This window comes from Vulpes vulpes, chromosome 13 (genome assembly GCF_048418805.1).
Source record: "Vulpes vulpes isolate BD-2025 chromosome 13, VulVul3, whole genome shotgun sequence".
Classification (NCBI taxonomy): domain Eukaryota; kingdom Metazoa; phylum Chordata; class Mammalia; order Carnivora; family Canidae; genus Vulpes; species Vulpes vulpes.
In genome coordinates this window covers 97,959,391-97,979,471 of record NC_132792.1, presented here as the reverse complement: position 1 = coordinate 97,979,471, position 20,081 = coordinate 97,959,391, and the positions used below count along the sequence as shown (strand labels likewise).

At 35.3% G+C, this 20,081-nt stretch overlaps 1 protein-coding gene across 1 annotated transcript in view; it reads right to left on the bottom strand.

Moving 5' to 3' along the window:
- Positions 1 to 20,081, bottom strand: part of TAF4B (TATA-box binding protein associated factor 4b) — a 124,525-nt gene that overhangs the window by 79,098 nt on the left and 25,346 nt on the right. The window contains exons 7-9 of the mRNA XM_026006505.2: positions 16,466 to 17,080; positions 6,331 to 6,466; positions 5,363 to 5,465 (exon numbers count right to left, since the gene is read on the bottom strand). Of these exons, the coding sequence (XP_025862290.2) occupies positions 5,363 to 5,465; positions 6,331 to 6,466; positions 16,466 to 17,080 (854 nt within the window). The remainder of the gene's footprint in view (positions 1 to 5,362; positions 5,466 to 6,330; positions 6,467 to 16,465; positions 17,081 to 20,081) is intronic.

Genomic DNA, 20,081 nt, shown 5'->3' with positions numbered 1-20,081 from the left:
TAAAACTCAATACCAAAAAAATTGATTAAAAAATGGGCAAAGTACTTGAATAGAAAATTATAAAGATATACAAATAGCCAATAAGCACATGAAAAGATGCTCAACAACACTAATCATCAGGGAAATGCAAATCAAAACCACAAAGAAATACCACTTTATATCCATTAGGAAGACCATTATCCAAGAAAACAAAACAAAACCAGATAATAACAAGTGTTGACAAGAATGTGGAGAAATGTGTACTCTTGTGCACTGTTCATGGGCATATAAAATGGTAGAACTGCTATGGAAAACAAAGCATGGCAGATCCTCAAAACATTAAAAATAGCATATTATCCCATAACTCCACTTCTGGATATATAACCAAAAGAACTGAAAACACACTGAAGATATTTCTATGCCCACGTTCACAGCAACATTATTCACAATAGCTAAAATGTGGAAGACACTCAAGTGCCCATTGACAATGAGTGGATATACAACAGAATATAATTCAGTCTCAAAAAGGAAGGAAATTCTGACTTATGCCATAACATAGATGAACTCAGAGGACATTATTCTAAGTGAAATAAGCCAGTAACAAAAAGACAAATACTGTGTTATTCCATTTATGTGAGACTGCTGTAATCAAGATCACAAAGACATAAGAGTACAATGTTGGTTGCCAGGGACTAGGGAATAAGGGAAGAATGAAGATTAATTGTCTAATAGGTATAGAATTTCATTTTATAAAATGAAATGAGTTCTGGAGATAGATGGTAATGATGGCTGCATAACAACATGAATGTCATTAATACCACTTAAAAATGGTTAAGATAGGGGACGCATGGGTGAGTCAGTGATTGAGCATCTGCCTTGGGCTCAGGGCATGATCCCAGAGTCCCAGGATCAAGTCCTGCATCGGGGCTCCCTGTGGGGAGCCTGCTTCTCCCCCTGCCTGTGTTTCTTCTCCCCTCTCTGTCTCTCTCATGAATAAATAGATAAAATCTTAAATTAAAAAAAAAATTAAGACGGTAAATTTTATGTTATGTGTATTCTCCAACAATTTTTTTAATTGAGAGGAAAAAAGAATTAAAACAGTTTACAACAACAAAAGCACGGTGAGTTTTAAGCACTCGGAAAATAAAAATTGGGGTTCAGAATACAGCAAAGGAAAGCACCCTAACTCTTAGTTGAAACTCCTGCAGGATTACATCCCGAAGCCTGGAGAACCAAAGGGACACAGAATCTTGGAAAGATTACCACCTAACTTGAACCAGCTCAATTACTGACTAGATTGAGCCAATCTGCTTCTCTACTGCCAACCAGAAAATTGGGTAAATTCTGTTTCTGGAGGTAACTAATCCAAAACTCCTATAAATATTTTTATACATATCTGACATTGACTCAAAAAAAATTTACTAAGTGAACAACAAGAAACAACAGGACAAAAAAGCCAGGGAAAAGAAACAGACTTATAGTTAACATGGATATTCAGAATATTAGGCATGGACTTTAAAATAACTATGATTAGGGCAGCCCCGGTGGCACAGCAGTTTAGCGTCGCCTGCAGCCTGGGGTGTGATCCTGGAGACCCAGGATCGAGTCCCACGTCGGGCTCCCTGCATGGAGCCTGCTTCTCTCTCTGCCTGTGTCTCTGCCTCTCTCTCTGTCTCTCTCTCTGAATAAATAAATAATCTTTTAAAAAAAATAAAATAACTATGATTAATTGTTTAAGAACACAGAAGTAAAGATATTTCCATCAGCTCAGTCAGTTAAGCATCTACTCTTGAAGCTGTATTTTGGCTCAGGTCATGATCTTAGGGTTGTGAGATAGAGCCCTACCTTACCTCAACTCTGTGCTAGGTGTGGAGCCTGCTTAATATTATCTCTCTCGACCCCTCAACTTCCTCAAAAAAAGATACTTCCACATGATAACAATAATCTATTAAAAAGGAAATGGAGGTTATGGTTTCTGATAATGGCAGAGTAACTTGATTAATAATTACAGAATCAACATACAACTTTTAAAAACAACCATTTGAAAAAGACAAATCTGGGGCACCTGGGTGGCTCAGCTGGTTAAGCGTCTGCCTTTAGCTCAGGTCATGATCCTGGGTTCTGGAATCAAGCCCTGCATGGAGCTCTCTGCTCATTGGTGAGTCTGCCTCTCCCTCTCCCATTGCTCCCCCATCCCATATGTGGTCTCTCTGTCTCTCTCTCTCTCTCATCAATCAATCAATCAATCAAGCAATCAATCTTAAAAACAACAACAAAAATGAGGCAAATCTAGGGGCACCTGGATGGCTCGGTCAGTTAAGCATCTGACTCTTGGTTTCTGCTCATTGTAAACACTCAGGATTAAGCCCTGAGTTGGGCTCCCCACTCAGGGGGAAGCCTGCTTGAGATTCTTTCCCTCTGTCCCTTCCTTCAAGCTCACTCTCCCTCTCCCTCTCTCTCTCTCAAATAAATAAATCTTTTTTAAAAATAAAAAAGACAAATCTCAACTATAATGACAGGAAGCTAGTCAATGGCTAGGTGGAGCGTAGTAAGGAAACTGGCTGGGAAGGACCATCAGGAAGCTTTTGGGGTGTTGAAAATAGTCTATGTATCCTGATTGACACAGACTAAACACAGTGCATTGGAAGACAATGATGACTGCCTAGATGTCCATCCTCTAACATTTCCTCCCAAAACAATACAGAACAAGGAAAACCACAACCTCAGCACAACTCAAAGACAAAGAATACCCAAACTTCAAAATAAGTATAAATTAAAAAAAAAAAAAAATCCCAGAGAAGGCTCTTTTGTCTTTCAGCAATCAGTTCCCCATCTAGTCACTCCCTGCCTTCCCCCCCAGCTTGCCCCCACCTCATCTGATTCAAGGCCTATGGCAAAAGAGACTAAGAAATACTGCTGTAAAGAGGCCAGAGAACTGGTGGCAGTGCTAGGCATTAAGGATGAAATATTTTATGAGTAGGAAGACTAAGTACATCCCAAATCAGAAAATACTAAAAAGATGTCCTAGTAGATCACAGAATGAGCTACATTCAATTAAACCTGGCACACTTAAATGTGGGGGGGGGTAGGAAGCAAAAATGGGGAAAGGATTATACAGTGCTGCAGATAAGAGAATCAAAGGGTTTTTCATAGGCCAATAGATGCAACCAAAATCCTATTAAGACATGTTGCAGAAAGGTCTAAAAACAATCAAGGGAATGTAAAGGAGATAAAGAAATAAAGGAAAGATAAGAGGCAAAATAATGGAAAGTAAGGGAAGTAGAAAGAATAAAATCCATACTATCCTATTCCCTGAAGAGTAAAACATAAAACAATGGACTAGAACGAGTATTTCAAACTACAACCCAAGAAAACCTCAGACATTTCAAGAGACCAGTATCTACATATTAAAAGGGCCAACTGGGAATCTAGGAAAAGTGGAAGTCAGAATGGTCAATGTTTCACAGCATATCCTAATATAAAAGTACTAGATTTCAAAGATAAAGAAATAAATTCTCAAGGAGTTCAGATGAAAAGATCAAATAAATAGAAACAATATAAATATCAAGGCAATAATGGAGAAATATTTTTAAAATTGGAATACAAAATGTTAATTTCACATCCAGCCAGCTGTCCTTCAAGTATAGAGGACACTGAAATAGTTTATTTTTTTAAGGATTTTATTTATTTAAGAGAGGAGAGAGAGTGTGAGAACATTAGAGAGAAAAAGAGAAAGGAGGGGCGTAAAAGCAGTGGGGAGGAGTAGAGGGAGAAGCAGACTCCTCACCGAGTAGGGAGCCCGATGCAGGACCCCAGGATCATGACCTGAGACAAAAGCAAACACTTACCCAACTGAGCCTCCCAGGCACCCTGAAACAGTTTTTAATATGTAAGGATTTAGGGAATTTAGACATATAAGAATTTAGGGGTAGAGGGAGAAGCAGACTCCTCACTGAGCTGGGAGCCTGATGAAGGACCCTGGGATCATGACAGCCCAAGGCAGACGTTTAACCAACTGAGCTCCCAGGTGCCCCAAAACAGTTTTCAACATATAAGAATTTAGGGAATTCTACACTAAATGAGACTCCTTTGAGTAGATGAACTTCATCCAACCAAGAGATAACTAAGAAATGTTTAGAGAAAGGACCAAAGATGGTCATTTTAATATAAAAGTAGGCCCTACAACTAAAATGCAGGTGGAGATGAGGAATAAAGACTAATGCACAAATGTTTTTATATTATGACAAAGAATGCAACTAAAACTGGAGAAGGTTGAGGAAGAAGAAAGTAGAATACCCACACACTGATTCTTATATAGGTAATAGGCAGAGATTAAAGAATATTAATACAAGAAGGACAAACCTAATACTGCAATACTTCTAGAACAAAGCATAGAAGATAATCTTTGTTTTTTTAGAAGATAATCTTTGTAAGCTAGAATTGCACAAATATTTCTTAGATAAAACATGAAAACCATAATTTACAAGGAAAAACAATGAACTGAACTTCTGCAAAATGAAATGTTTGCTCTGCGAAAGACGCTGGTGAGAGGATGATAGAACACATCACAATGGAAATATTTCCAAATCACTTACATGGCAAAGACTTAGATTTTGGATACATAAAGAATACTAAGAACTCAAACCATAAGAAAACAAATAACTCAGTAAGAAAAACTGGACAAAGAATTTGAACACATGTTTCATCAAAAGTATATGGATACCAAATAAATACAAGAACATACGCTCAACATCTTTAGTCATTAGGGAAATGCAAATTAAAACCACAATAATAATGACAATATATTTTACTATTCTAATGAATAGTAAAAATCAAAATAACTGACATTACCAAGAGCTGACAAAGTTGAAGAGCAAATGAACTCTTATTACTGGTAGAAATGCGAAATGGTTCCTTTGGTAAACAGTTTGGAGCTTCTTAAATAGTTAACCACACACTTGCCTAGTAACCCAGCAATCATATTCCTAGATATTTACTACACAGAAATGAAAACCTATGTTCACATAAAAATCTGTATATAAATATTTATACCAGCTTTACATACTACTGTCAAAAACCAGAAATGACCCAATGTTCATCAACAGGAAAAAGAATGAAGAGATTTACAAGCATACAAAGAATACTTTGTATGCAGGAAGGGGAAGGATATATGTTCAGCATCTTGATTACATGCAAGGATGTATGCTTATCAGAATTCATTGAACTATATACTTAGGATTTGTACACTTGTTTATAAATTATACTCAATAAAGTACTGTCAGCTTTTTAAAAAGGCATCAATATATTTATAAGAATTATTCTGCCATCTTTTTAAAAAGTACTACTTCCTTACACCAGACCAAATTTTAACTATTTTCCTTACCTGAAGGATGTTCCATTCTCTTTTATTTTATTTTTCTGAATAGGAGATGCTTGGAGTGATAGAATTTTATTTCCTGGCAGGGTAATTTGCTTTAGAATGGAAGCTGTACAAACAAAAGAAGAAAGAAAAATGAATTTTTAAAAAAATCCATGCCATATTAGAAAATGTAGAATAGCTTTTAATATACACAGAATAATCAGAAAAAAATTTCAAGCTGTTCTAGACCTCTGTTAAAATGTTAAAATGACAATAAACTTATTCCCTATATAAGAAATCATCTTATAAAATCAAGACCTCTCCATTTTTTTATATAGTCTTCAAATGGTCTACAGAATTACCAGCATTATAAAAATATGTAGAAAAAGTGACAGGTGATAAATGTTAATATATCATTTATATTTGTATATATTTTTTGAAGATTTATTTATTCAAGAGAGAGGGAGAGAACGTACTAGTAGAGGGAAGGATAGAGGGAGAAGCAGGCTCACTACTGAGCAGGTAGCCTGATGCAGGGCTATATCCCAGGACCCTGGGATCATGACCTAAGACAAAGGCAGACACTTAATTGACTGAGCCACCCAGACACCCCTATATTTGTAGATTTAAAAAATACATGAAATCTCTAACTTTTATGTGTAAGAATAAATTCCAAACTTAGGAAAAGAAATACATTTTAAAAAGAAATAAAGTTATAGCAATTTTTATAAGTTAAAAAGTGCTTTTTATTTACTCATTGGTTCTTTTATCTAATTACAAAAATGCCATGAGTAGCTGCTTCTTTATTCTAAAACAACACATATCCCTAAAAAGTAGCTATGCATTAAAAAATGTACTAAATAGTTATTTTTCATTGTTCCATCCTAGGTCCTATTTAAAAGACTATCTTCCCTTAACCTAACAATAGAGAATACACAACCCCATCATGTTCCAAACCCACTGTGATGGGGCAGGGATGGGCCGGGGTCTACCTGGAGGAAACTGACTGGTAGGTATTGCAGTGCTCACTGGCATCTTCTTCTGTCCAGATTTCTGAATGGTCAATGCTGAGGAATGGGAAAGTGTGGTCACTTGTTTTGCAACACCTCCTGAAGGCTGCTGGACTACCTGAAACAATGAGAACTATTAATACACTCATTCAACTAAACTTGCTTTAGGAGAAAGAACAAGCTTTCAGCTATAACAGTAGAACAAATGACTGTGCTCACCTAACTTTAAATATATCTTTATGTTAGCATAACAAGAAGATCTACTTAAAATTTATATATGTATAAATTATCTTGTTCAAAAGTGAAAAGCATGACTGTTTCACACAATGTATTTTATTTTTAGAGTAGAATTCAAATTTGCATCATATACTGCCCAATTTAAATCTCCTTTTGGATCCTATTTTCATTTTTTAACTTATGGAAAATCTCAAACATATACAAAAGTGGAAGGAAAAATAAAACGAAACCACCTATTCCATTATTACCCAGCTTCAACAATGATTAATCCTTTATCAATCCTGTTTTATCCATATTCCTACCCATTTATTTTCTCATCATCACCCTCAATTATTTTTTTTAATCCCAGGTGTATCTTTTATCCCTAACCATTTTAAAATGTATCTCTAAAAAATAAAGACTTTTAATGGGCCCCTTTTTACAAGTCTCTGGAAAATAACAATACTAGGGCATTCTCTAAGAGAACAGTTCAAGAAATCCAGAGGGCAAGGGTTGGGGATAAAGGAGGAGAAATTGAACTAATAGTAGGGCCTTATTTTTAGCTACAAAGAAAAAAAAGTCAAAATTGCAGAGCTGCATTTTTTTTACTTCAAAAAAAAAATATTCACCGTGTACATTTGAATCAGCTACTGATAGTGAACTACTTAAAAGTCCTTAAACTCAGATATGACTAGTATAAACAAGTTGGGAGACAGATTTCTGAACAGAATTTTGGGGATATTTATTCTATTCTCTAATTTTTTGTAAATAAAATAGAAAATTTAGTGTCTATTACTAAACAAAAGTAACTCACAAGAAACTCAAGGTGTCCCAGTAAAGAATCCCATAGGAACTAATGCCCACAGAGAAGAAATACAAGTTAGAATAATTCAACTGCCATCAATCTATAGGAAGAAACCCCAGAAAGAGAGAAAGAACTCTTGAAAACATTGATGTATTTCAAGAAGCTGAGATTATAAATTGAGTTGTAAAGTATGAGGGATCAGTTTTATATTCTACAAAGTAAGATTTTGTTGGAACAGATAAAGATATGGTATATATACAATGGAATAGTACTCAGCTACAAAAAGAATGAAATCTTGCCATTTGCAACAACAGAATGGATTTAGAGGGTATTATATGCTAAGTGAAACAAGTCACAAACTTCCAAGTATAAAATAAGACATGTGAATACAATATAGAGTATAGAGAATACAGTTAATAATATTTTAATAACTGTATGATGACAGAGGATAGCTAGGTTTAGTGTGGCAATCACTTCCTAATGTATTTAAATGTACATTACTATATTGTATGTTGAAACTAATATTGTAAATCAACTATACTTTAAAAATTGTTTATATATATGCATAGGGAAAGGTCTGTAAATTAAAAAATAATCTGTAAACAGTGATTATTTCCTAGGACTCCACTACAGAGTAATTTTGCTTTCTACTTTGTGTTATTTCTTTGTTATATATATATATATATATATATATTTTTTTTTTATTTATGATAGTCATACAGAGAGAGAGAGAGAGAGGCAGAGACATAGGCAGAGGGAGAAGCAGGCTCCATGCACCGGGAGCCTGACGTGGATTCGATCCCGGGTCTCCAGGATCGTGCCCCGGGCCAAAGACAGGCGCCAAACCGCTGCGCCACCCAGGGATCCCTGTTATATATTTTATATATACTTTATAGATATCTAAGTTATTTGTTTTATGATTAGCATAAGCTATACTTTTAACTATAAAAATAAAACTGAATTTTCAAATAACTAAAAATGAGATTAGAAAAAAATTAAAAATTCTACTTATAGACATTCAGAGTCACATTTATGCATTCAGAATGAAACTCAACAGAAACATTCCCAACAATTCTGGCTTATCTCTCTATTCATATTTTCTACCTTAATATATTTTATTAAGTATTCTTTTATAGTATTTTAATAGTGAAAAACAGTAATAAAATATTAGAAAGGTGTTTGTGAGATAGTCTTCATAGGTACTCATATAACAGCCCGAAGGCCTGCCCTGAGGTGGACACGGGCTCTACGTACCCTGGCTGTGTGTACTCTCAGCTATAAGGAGTGGACGTGGGGCCAGACAAGGGTGGGCCCCAATGGACCTCGGCACCAGTGTGTACAGCCCTGGCAAGAACAAGCTGGGGGAAAGCAAGCCTCAGTGCCCACTTGTAGAATCCTGGGTATGTCTGGCCCTGACAATAGCCCAACGGGGGTCAAGATCATGCATTTGGAGGAAGACTAACATGCAAGCTAAAAATATATAGGGGCACCCTATAAAGATATATAGTGGTGGAGCAAGCACTCCTGATCTTGGAGTTGTGAGTTTGAGATCCATCTTGGTATAGTAATTACTTAAATAAAACTTTGAAAAAAATGCATATATAGAACTGTAACTTTATAAGTTATATTTATATATATTACAAATAGAAGTTTTAAATATATAAATATATATGATACATGATATTTATATATAGCACAAAGTTCTGAGCTGGGATTTAACAATCCTGGATCCCCATCATTCCTCATCTTAATGACTGTAACACTTGGGGCAGCATATGTGCTGCATATTCCTGCACATTAGCTGAAGAAAATAAAATACAATGAGTGAGAAAGTCTAAGTGCATTCATTGCTGTTCTCCCAAAGAAAGTACCACTTGAAACCACAGTATTACCTTATGGAGATTGAAATTATCGTAGAGAGATGGAAATTCACCCAAAGAGGCATTTACTCCTACTTGACAAGCAAAAGAAAAAGCTATTATATTTTTATAAACTTAAGTCTTTTATTTAGTTTCCTTCCAAATTTCCACTAACAGGAAAATCAATAAATACCTTGGCCTTTTCTATTGACATGTCAAATTCTGACATTTTATTTGAATGTTAACATAAAATAATGTTCTAGTAGTTTATAGGAATACAGGTCTAGTGCTACACGATATTAATTAATGTAAAAAAAAAAAAAGCCTAAGTATGATTTTTACATTATGCCCTGGGACATTATCTGACAAGGAATTATTCTTAAATTTCATAAGGAAAGGAAACAAAGAAACACAAATATGGATTAAACAAGTAGATGAGGGCAGCCCCAGTGGCCCAGTGGTTTAGCCCCGCCGTTGGCCCAGGGTGTGATCCTGGGGACCCCGGATCGAGTCCCACGTCAGGCTCCCTGCATGGAGCCTGCTTCTCCCTCTGCCTCTCTCTCTCTCTGTCTCTCATGAATAAGTAAATAAAATCTTAAAAAAAAAAAAAAGAAACAAGTAGATGAGAACATCCCTTACACGTTTTCGCCCCAAGATTTTATTTATTTGAGAGAGAGAGCATGTGCAAGCAGAGGGAGGGGCAGAGGGAAAGAATCTCAAGCACACTCCCCACTAAGTGTGGAGCTTGACTCAGTGCTCTATCTCATGACCCTGAGATGACGCTTAATGAACTGAGCCACCCAGGGGCCCCTCAGCCTCAGAATCTTAATATAGAGCTCCAGTAACATCCTACAAAGAAAGGACTTAACCTATCTGCCATGCCCAATCTAAATTAAAACTCAACCTTAGTAAACACTTCAGAATATCCTGTTTCTTTTCAAAGGGCCTTCTAAACACTTTCAAAAATGTATTCAGATGAACTTTTAATTATACTACTAGCTTTTTTTATTGTCAGCAAATGCTGCTTCAAATTAAGAATCTATAAATTTCTGTTAAAAATTTTATATGTGCGGGATAGGATGCTTAGGTGGTTCAGTGGTTGAGCGTCTGCCTTTGGCTCCGGTCATGATCCCGGAGTCCCAAGACTGAGTCCCAGGATCAAGTCCCACATCAGGCTCCCTGCATGGAGCCTGCTTCTCCCTCTGCTTCTCTCTCTCTTTGCCTCTCTCATGAATAAATAAAATCTTAAAAAGAAATTTAAATGTGCTTACTGTATGATTTGATTTATATGAAAATCTAGAACAAGCCAAATTTGTGGGAAAAAATTATCAGAAGAGTTGTTGCTTCTAGGGCTGTAGGGGTAGGGACTGAGAAGGAACACAAGGATACCTCAAGATGATGGTTAACATTTTCTACCTTCATAAGGGGTTTGAGTTACACAGAGGTATGCACTACCTGTCAAAACTTATCCAATGGTACAATTAAAGTTTGTGCGTGTCATTGCATATAGATTTTAGCTAAAAAGAAAAAAACATTGAACTGTAAATATGGAAACATTGAACCGTAATTAGTACTATGCATGTTTAACTATTTAGGAAGAAATCTTTGAAATGCATCAAGAAGTTAAGATGATTGAAGGCTGGATAAATACATGATAAATCAAGTATAGTAATTGTAATCAGAATCTAGGTGCTTGGTATACATGTGTTCACTATAAACTTCAACATTGTTATGTTTCAACATTTCCATAATAAAACATTTTCTTGCATAAACCAAAAATAAGATGACATATATAAATACTCTCTAAATAGTTTATTGTCCATTAATTCTAATGTTTTTACCAAATTAAAAGAAAAAAAATCAAGTAAATTTAAATGTAAACTCGAGTTAACCAATCTATATATTGACTATTATTATATAAACTCTGATTAAATATAGCATGTGAAGAATTTTCTGTGCAACCTTAATGGTAAATAAAGGGCAGGCCTTACTTGAATTCAACCTCTTTCTTCACCAAACCCTTCCTTAGTCCCCCTACTTAAGTGAGATTATAATCAACAACTGAATTCTACCTTTCCTTTCACTCTTAACAGAATGAAAAAAAAAGAAAGAAAAAAAAGACACTGCTTAAATCTGGATCCTTAGGTCAGTCCAATAAAGTAATTAGTGATCTTTTTTTTTCCCCCACTCAATTTTTTACTTCAAGTTCTCTAATAAAAATACCGGCCACCAAGTTTTATAAACTAAAATTTATACATTGAAAATACTTCTCCTTGGGGCAGCTGGGTGGCTCAATGGTTAAGCATCTGCCTTTGGCTCAGATCGTGATCCCAGAGCCCTGGGATCAAGTCCCGCATCGGGCTCCCTGCAGGGAGCCTGCTTCTCCCTCTGCCTGTGTCTCTGCCTCTCTGTGTGTGTCTCCCATGAATGAATAAAATAAAATCTTAAAAAAAAAAGAAAAAAGAAAATATTTCTCCTTGTCCAGTATAAACTGAAGTCAGAGTCAGCCAGCAGGGTTATGTCACATAAAGTATTTCTTATAAAAATGTATTTGTTGAAAATTCTTTAATGGTTCCTCTAAAATAATTAGGTACAAGAAAATATGATGCAACAATAACACATTTTTTCTAATATTCTGGGTCAATTTATTTTAAATTAGCTTACTTCAATATAATGAAATGGAAAATTACTACATTTAATAATATTTGTTTTTGTCTTATATTCACAAAACATTAATATTTGGAGAATGACTGCTGAACATACTTGGCCACTTATTTATCAAATGTCTATAATTCTGTTAAGGAAGGAATGCAAGTAAAAGTCATTTAGGAAAGTACATATTTGAAATAAGGAAAATATCTAAGATAATACTAAAACTTCCTGCCCTATCTCCAAATAGAAATCATTTTTAAAGATATTTGAATGATAAATAAATACAAGATTACTACTAAGAGTAACAACATTTAGTTTACTTTCTAAAATTATTACCATTTTTTCCTAAAAATACAGACTAGGAATCTTTTTTTTTTTTTTTAAAGATTTTATTTATTTATTCATAGAGACACACACAGAGAGAGAGAGAGGCAGAGAGAGAAGCAGGCTCCATGCAGGGAGCCCGACATGGGACTCGATCCCAGGTCTCCAGGACCAAACCCCGGGCTGCAGGCAGCGCCAAACCACTGTGCCACTATGGCTACCGCAGACTAGGAATCTTAAATTGACTTTCTCACTCATGAATTTTATTTCTACATGTGAATTTGAGAGGCTTATTGTTTAATTTTTATGTGGTAAAATTAGTTATTAAAATATATCAGATGTAATTCTAAAAATGATCAGACAAATTAAAACTTAATTTTTCTCTATTAGCTTTTGCTAGTTGATTTAAATTTAACTTAAATGATAATCTTTAGTTTAAATTAAATTTAGCTTTTGCTCAGTTATAAACAGTTTTTTCACAAATATCCTAAGAAAAACTTTTAAGCATCAAAATTTCTGAAAGCTTCTACTTACTATAACCACCCATCATCAGACTATAATTCATCCACTTTCTTTCATTAACTTTTAAAGAAAAGTAGAAATGTTAAGCTTAACATTTAGTTGAACTGTGTAGTATCATATAACACCTACCATGCCAGAACTGAGAGATAACCAATAACATTAACCATTTTTAGAACTGGATTCTCAGATGAAATCACAAGAACTACTGGTAGGTCCATATCTCAACAATTCAAGCACTGAGGGCCAAAATATACAAAGCAATGAGCTACTGGCACAAAATGAAAAACATATCCAAAAAGCTGTGAACAATTCTAGTTAATTTATTTGATGAGAACTTTAGCATATCTCCAGAGGATAACATACAATAATCAATGAGATAGAAAAGATAACATAGTAACAAATCTAAGCCAAAAAAAAGGGGGGGGGGGGGGGGAGGAGGGAAGCCTCATTAATCTGAAATAAAAATGTATAATTTCCTAAAATAATAATTCTATAAAATCTAAACCCCACAATGAGAGATTAAGAGAATTCTAGAAACAGATAAAGATTTAAGAGGTTTTAAAATTCATGATGAATTATTAAAGGAAATACACTAATTTTATTTATTTATTTATTTTTTTAGGGAGAGAGCGTGCAGGTGCATGTGAGCAAGGTGGGAGGGATGGGGAGTGGGAGAGAAAGAATCTCAAGCAGGCTCCATGCCCAGCACAGAGCCCAACGCAAGGGTTGGGGGGACTCAATCACACAATCCTGATCATGACCTGAGGTGTAATCAAGAAGAGGTAGGATGCTTAACAATTTAGCCACCCAGGCACCCCAGAAATAAATTTAAACCTAATATTGAACAATCACACTTGTATTCTTTAGCTCATTTTTGGAGACTATATCCTGAGTTGTGCAAATCACAGATTTGATCCAATTTGGCAATTCTCATAAATTATTATTTGCCATATCTCTTATAAAGTGCACTGAATACTTCATGTTTCTAGTACCCTGAGTATTTTTCCTCCTCACTTGTCTGGGATTAAATTGGACTATGGTTTATAATGGGCTCAAGGATGGTATTTTTTAATTATTCGAGTAATATTAATTTAAACTTTAGTAATATTAATTTTCTAAATTAGTTGATTTGAAAGAACATCCTACTTCAAGCCTCTCTGTGGCATTACCACACAATAAAGAATGGCTTATTTTGTGCCCCAGATAAAAATGTGTTATAAAACAGATTACAATGCATCTTCAGTGTCTAGCTGCTCTGGTGTTTGACATTTTAAATAGGAAGGTATGAATATTGACATCAAATTTGTTGAGTAAAATTAAAACAAAGGCCAAACAAGAAAACATAATTCACAAGGAATATTAAATTATTACACACTTTTAAAATGAAAGTAGGAAGTAAAAAAAAAAAAAGCCCTAAAATTTACCATTAGATTTTTTTCTTTCTTTAAAAATATTTTAAGTAATCTCTATACACAATGTGGGGTTCAAACTCACAATCCAGAGATCAAGAGTCCCATGCTCCACAGAGTCAGCCCAGCCAGGCTCCCCACCTCAAAAATCAGTTACATTTTTTCTTAATTGAAATTGTTTTTAATGTATAACAAGTCAAACATACAGAATATAAACACTGTCAAGATATTATTACCACACAGTTTTCCTGTTTCAGGACACTCTAGAAACTTAAAAGTTCCTGTCATGAGTACCACATCCTAATGGGAGAGACAGATACTGGGTTTTAATCTGAGATCCAATACTTGTTGTGTGCCAGTGGATGAGTGAGTCACTTAATGTTTCTGGATTCTTAGTTTTCTCCCTGCCTTTTCTTCATCATAAAATTATTTAAAAACCCACAGTTAATATATAACATGCTTTTAAAACTCTACATAGCTATAAAGTGTTATTTCACTTCCGGAACTAATAGAGATGTTTAATAAAGATTAGCACTGATTCAAGAATCACATATGACCCATAAAAAAGATTTCAATTCTGTTCAGTGCTACCAAAAAGAGGCTTTTCCTTGAGGCAATTACCCTGTTTCGGTGGTTCCCAAAGCTGGTTGCTCAGACTGATGTTTAAGAATCACTGCTACTAAAAAGGTTTCATCTCTGAGATTAAATTCAGACAACCCAAGAGAAACTCTGCAAGGCAGGCAACACTTCTCTATTCGAAAATCAGACCCAGAGTAGGAAGGGATGAAAAATGATTAGCACCCAGGAAATGACATTACTTCCTACCCGAGAGTTTAACTACTATCCAAACTGATCTTCCACCTTTCATCCTATGCCAATATGCTCAAACACAATCATCCACAGATATTAACCTTTTCCCCTGATTAGACAATAAGGCTGGAAAATTTACTTAGATTCTATTATTCCCAGAAGCAGAATAAACTAGAACAATGAGATTCAACACAGCCTTTAACATAAAGATTTATAATAGAAAACAAGGGCAATTACCAAAAATTAAAAGAACAGCTAGCTCTGTTATAGCACAAGATAAGCGAGTTTACTAAGAAATGTGTTTTTTAATTAATTCACCATATACTATCTCTCACAGGTTAATAATACTCTCAGTCTGTTTTGAATAAACTAGAATGTTCTAAGCACTGTGAAAATAAAGGAAAACCTCACTAAAATGAGTTAAGAGGCCAGAAGGGGAAACCCTCATAGCCTATAGCTAGTCATCAATTGCAGACCCCAACAGAAAGAGAGGAAGAAAGATTTTCACCTTGCCCAGCAACAGCCCAGCCAATAAGAGACTGTCATAACTCAGCCAATGAGAAGCCACTACACTTTGGTTTACTCCCATGGACTTTTGTTTATAACAAGCCCTTCCCAACTTTCCCCTTTCAGGTGTACAAGGCTATTCTCCTTTGTTCTCCAGATCTGCCTATGGTTTTGCCATATCTTGCTTGTCTTGAGTTTTAATTCTTCACTATTCCCAAATAAAACCCATTTTTGCTGATAAAATAACTGACAGTTTTATCTCTAAGGTCAACAACACTGATAAACAGCTAAAATTTCTTTTACCTAAGAACCTCCCAAGCTTGAAGAAAAACATAACTTCATATTCATCTATTCCCGTTTCTCTCTCCCCTTAGCACATTTTTCTTGAGAAATGTTACCATAACATTACCTCTGCAATAACCTTGCCAAAAAGATTTAGTCTAAATCTAATCTTGAGGAAATAAACAAAGGACATTCTGCAAAACAACTATCCTGGGTACTTAACTATTACAACAGAATGAGCAACCACAAAAGGATGGGGAGCTGTTCTGGATTAAAGGAGCCTAAAGAGAAATGACAGGTAGATGCAATATGCAGTTCTTTATCAGAAACAACATCAGAAAAAGGGACACTATTAGCTATAAAGGAAAGGACATTGTTGGGACAACTGGGAAAATTATACCATATTAACTTTTCAAGTGTGAATAATAAGTTTATGTGGCTATTATGTTAAAAAAAAAAAAAAAAAAGCCCCTTTCCTTAAGAGATACATAGTACTTAGTTTAGAGGTACCATGTCATGAGATATGCAATTATTCTCAAATGGTTCAGGAAAAAGTTGTGTGTGCCTGTGTGTGTGAACAGAGAAGGAGAGACTAAGAAAATGTGAAAAAAATGTTAACTATTCAAACTCAGTCAAGGACACTCAGGGACTCACTTTACTAGTCTTGTTAGTTTTTCGAATGTTTGAAATTTTCAAAGAAGAAACCGATGAAGAAACAAAATGTTACTCACTAGTTGTTTGACTTTGACTGTCTGGGGAACACCAGCTGGCTGTGAAAGGATAGGACCCGGCTGTGCAAGTTTGATTTGGACTGGGGCAACGACGGTCTTGTCAGATGTGGTCCCAGGAGAAGTAACAACAGGTTTCACAGACGGAAGACAGAGAGCTGTTCCTGAGGTTTCTCCAAATGTTACTGATGGAAGGGCCAGTGTGACTGCTGCCCCAGAGACAACTGGCTTTTCAGGTTGAAGTGAGACTGCTGTAACTGTGTTCTGTATAGATGTCACAAGTGGTTTTGGAGTCTGAAGCAAAACAGTTCCAGTTGTTGTTCCTCCTGGTACAGCAGCTGGACCCACAGAATGAAGTGTCACAACTCCAGTTTTTGCTCCCCCTGGACCAGCAAGTGGATTCAGAGTTGGCACTGACACAGTACTGGGTGTTGTTGCTCCAGAAACAATGACGGGTTTTTCTGACTGGATTGAACAAACTGTTGTTGTCACCACGGGGGATGTTGTTGCCGTTGTGGTACAGGTAGCAATGACTACCTCATTAGAGGTCTGCTGAACACACTGCTGAATAAAGCTCTGGGAGTTGGGCATGAGTTGTCGTAAGGCAATCACACTTTTCTAGAAACAGGAGAGAAAAGAACCTGATAACTAAACAAATTAGCTGCTAGTAAAATAGAACTACTCTGTATCTCACAGCTTTACAACATAAATCAAAAGTATATCAGATACTTCAGTTGAGGAAATCTGGTATCACTTGGGAGTTATATCCTCCCAATATCCAGGATATAATCAATTTAATGCCCAAAAGTGCTTTATTTTTCAATATGAAACTATCTCTCCATATTAAACTTATTTTATATCCTCAACATCAATTTGGTAAAATAAAACACTGTGTCATACTTGTTTGTATTTACTTATGCTCCATAACTGATCATTAATAATTTTTGTATCAATAAGTTTATATGACAATAGAATCTAAACAAAAAAAGTTTTTGTTAAACAACTTTCAAACTTTGGATAGAAAGTCTTTAAATAAAAATAAAATGAATACAAAACAAAATGCAGACAAACAAGGTCGATTTCCTTAATTGAGCTAGAATATTTTCTGACGGGATTTTAAGTTGGTCTCTCTCCTTTTATCTTTCTAAAAGAATAAAAGCAGTTCAAGTTAAAAAGTAGAAATCTTGCCTTTCATCCCTGGGGGTTTTGTTTCTTTTTATTTTTGAGTAAGGAGAAAAACTGGAAAAGGAGGTAGATAGTAGGTTATCTTCTGGTAAATTCAAAGGCTGTTTGGAAGCTTTCCCTGCTTTGACACAATTAAGTCAGACTGCCTTTATTTAAGAAGCAAAAGAGAACCACTGTTTTTCCTTTCCTTTTACTTGCTCCTTTACTTTTTTTATTAAAAAGGATTGAGAAGTTCTTCTCTGAAGGTTTTTTTTTTTTTAAAAAAAGAGTTTATTTATTTGAGAAAGAGAAAGGTAGGAGGGGCAAGGGGAGAGGGAGAAGCAGACACCCCCCATGAGCAGAGAGCCTACTGCTTAATCACAGAACCCTGGAGATGATGACCTGAGCTGAAGGAAGACACTTAACTGAGCCACCCAGGCACCCTCCTCTCTGAAGGTTTTCAAATATGTATATAAATGGTAACAAAGGAAATTAAGAAGCAGAGAGTCTCTCATGATCTTTATCCAAACTTTAAACATGGTAGAAAACAAACTGTTTTGGAGATACATGAATAAATGAAGTGATTTGATTAAATTTAGCTAGAAACCTAATATGAAGGGGTCCTGAGAAAAATACAATTGGAACAAATGTTAAAATAATTAGACTCAAAGAAACAATTACAAAAATGTATGTCTAAATTATCTCTTGGTTAGCCAGAATTAAGCTCAAATGCTTAAATGTCCAAAAGCTGTCAAAGATGAAGGGGAAAAAAATTCTCAAACAAATTGCAAGGCTTAATAGGTCCTTAGAAAATATATACAAAGTACAAAAAATTTGTGGTGTAATATTTGGTAACTTAGAGGTGGTGTTACATAGTAAATAGAGTCAGATAGGATAAATTCTGGACCTGTGAGTTTGATTTAAAAAAAAATTAGTAGATTTAAACAGTCTTTTATCTCTAAAAATGGAAAATACTATATCTAGCATCTAGTATTCTCAAAAGACTGATAAGAAAAATAAGTAAATTAAAATACAAATTAAAAGTAAAGTCTCTAGCAAAGCACAGGATGCATAATAAGAATTTGATTTTCTCCCTTCTCCCTCACAATATCTTCAGTGAGTATGAAATATAGATAAATTCAAGAGTTGTCAATGCCATGTAGACAACTTATAGCTCACAAAACTTTTGCACTGAAAGGGACCCAAGAAGAACTGCTTCTAACTTCTTAATCAAGAGGGCCAACCAAAAACAAGGCACTAGTCATTTGATATTAGGTATTTTTTTTTTTAATTTTTTTTATTTATTTTATGATAGTCACAGAGAGATAGAGAGAGAGGCAGAGACACAGGCAGAGGGAGAAGCAGGCTCCATGCACCGGGAGCCTGACGTGGGATTCGATCCCGGGTCTCCAGGATCGCGCCCTGGGCCAAAGGCAGGCGCCAAACCGCTGCGCCACCCAGGGATCCCTTGATATTAGGTATTATGCTGAACCTTCAACCTCCCTTTCACCAGACCAAGTCTCTTCTAGGTAAAACATTCTCAGTTTCTTCAACCACATTTTATATCACCTGATTGGCACCCTTCTAATCAATGTGCTCACCCTCCTAGTGACAGTTTCCACTATTTTAATATCCCTCTGAAAATATGGTGCTCATTTCCCTTCCCATTCTTCTTTTATGAGGCAGCCAAAAGGAGTCTTTCACTGTGGCACCTCTTTCATCTCCCCTAGACAATTAAACCAAATAGTTCTTTTTTTTTTTTTTTTAAGATTTATTTATGAGAGAGAGAGAGAGCGCACACACACACATGTACATGAGTGGGAAAGGGAGGGGGCGGGAGATAGAATCCTGAGTAGACTCCATTCACACTGAGTCTGACTTGGGCTCAATCTTCTAAAAACCGAGATCATGACCTGGGCTGAAAGCAAGAGTCAGACATCAACCGAATGTGCCACCCAGGTGCCCCTAAACCAATTATTTATAAGGCAATTCCTCATTCCATTATTTCAAAATTTATGGGATGACTCTGTGTTCAATATAATTCCAGTTCTTTAATGACTTAAATTTTCAATTCGATTCCTCTTCAGTTTCTGAGTATCCAAAAAAAAAAATCTGATAGTCTCATTATCAAAGTTACTGCTCTATGTCAAAATCCTATTTAATTCAACAAATCTTAGAAAAGAATATGCCTATTAACAGTATAAATCAATTTTTAAAAATAAGAGCTTTCCCACTAAATTTGGCATTATTTATTATTTTTAGGAGAATATGAGTCATTAGGTCAAAGCAAAAGGCCCTATCTTAAAGGAAAAGTCAAGACCCCCTTGAAGATGTAAGCTTTACCAATATAATCATTAAGTTATGTTCATGAATGATGTTACTTCTGTTTTCCCAAAGTGTTCCAATCCAAAGAATGTGGATTATGAATGTTCTTAATCTTAACAGATTACAACAT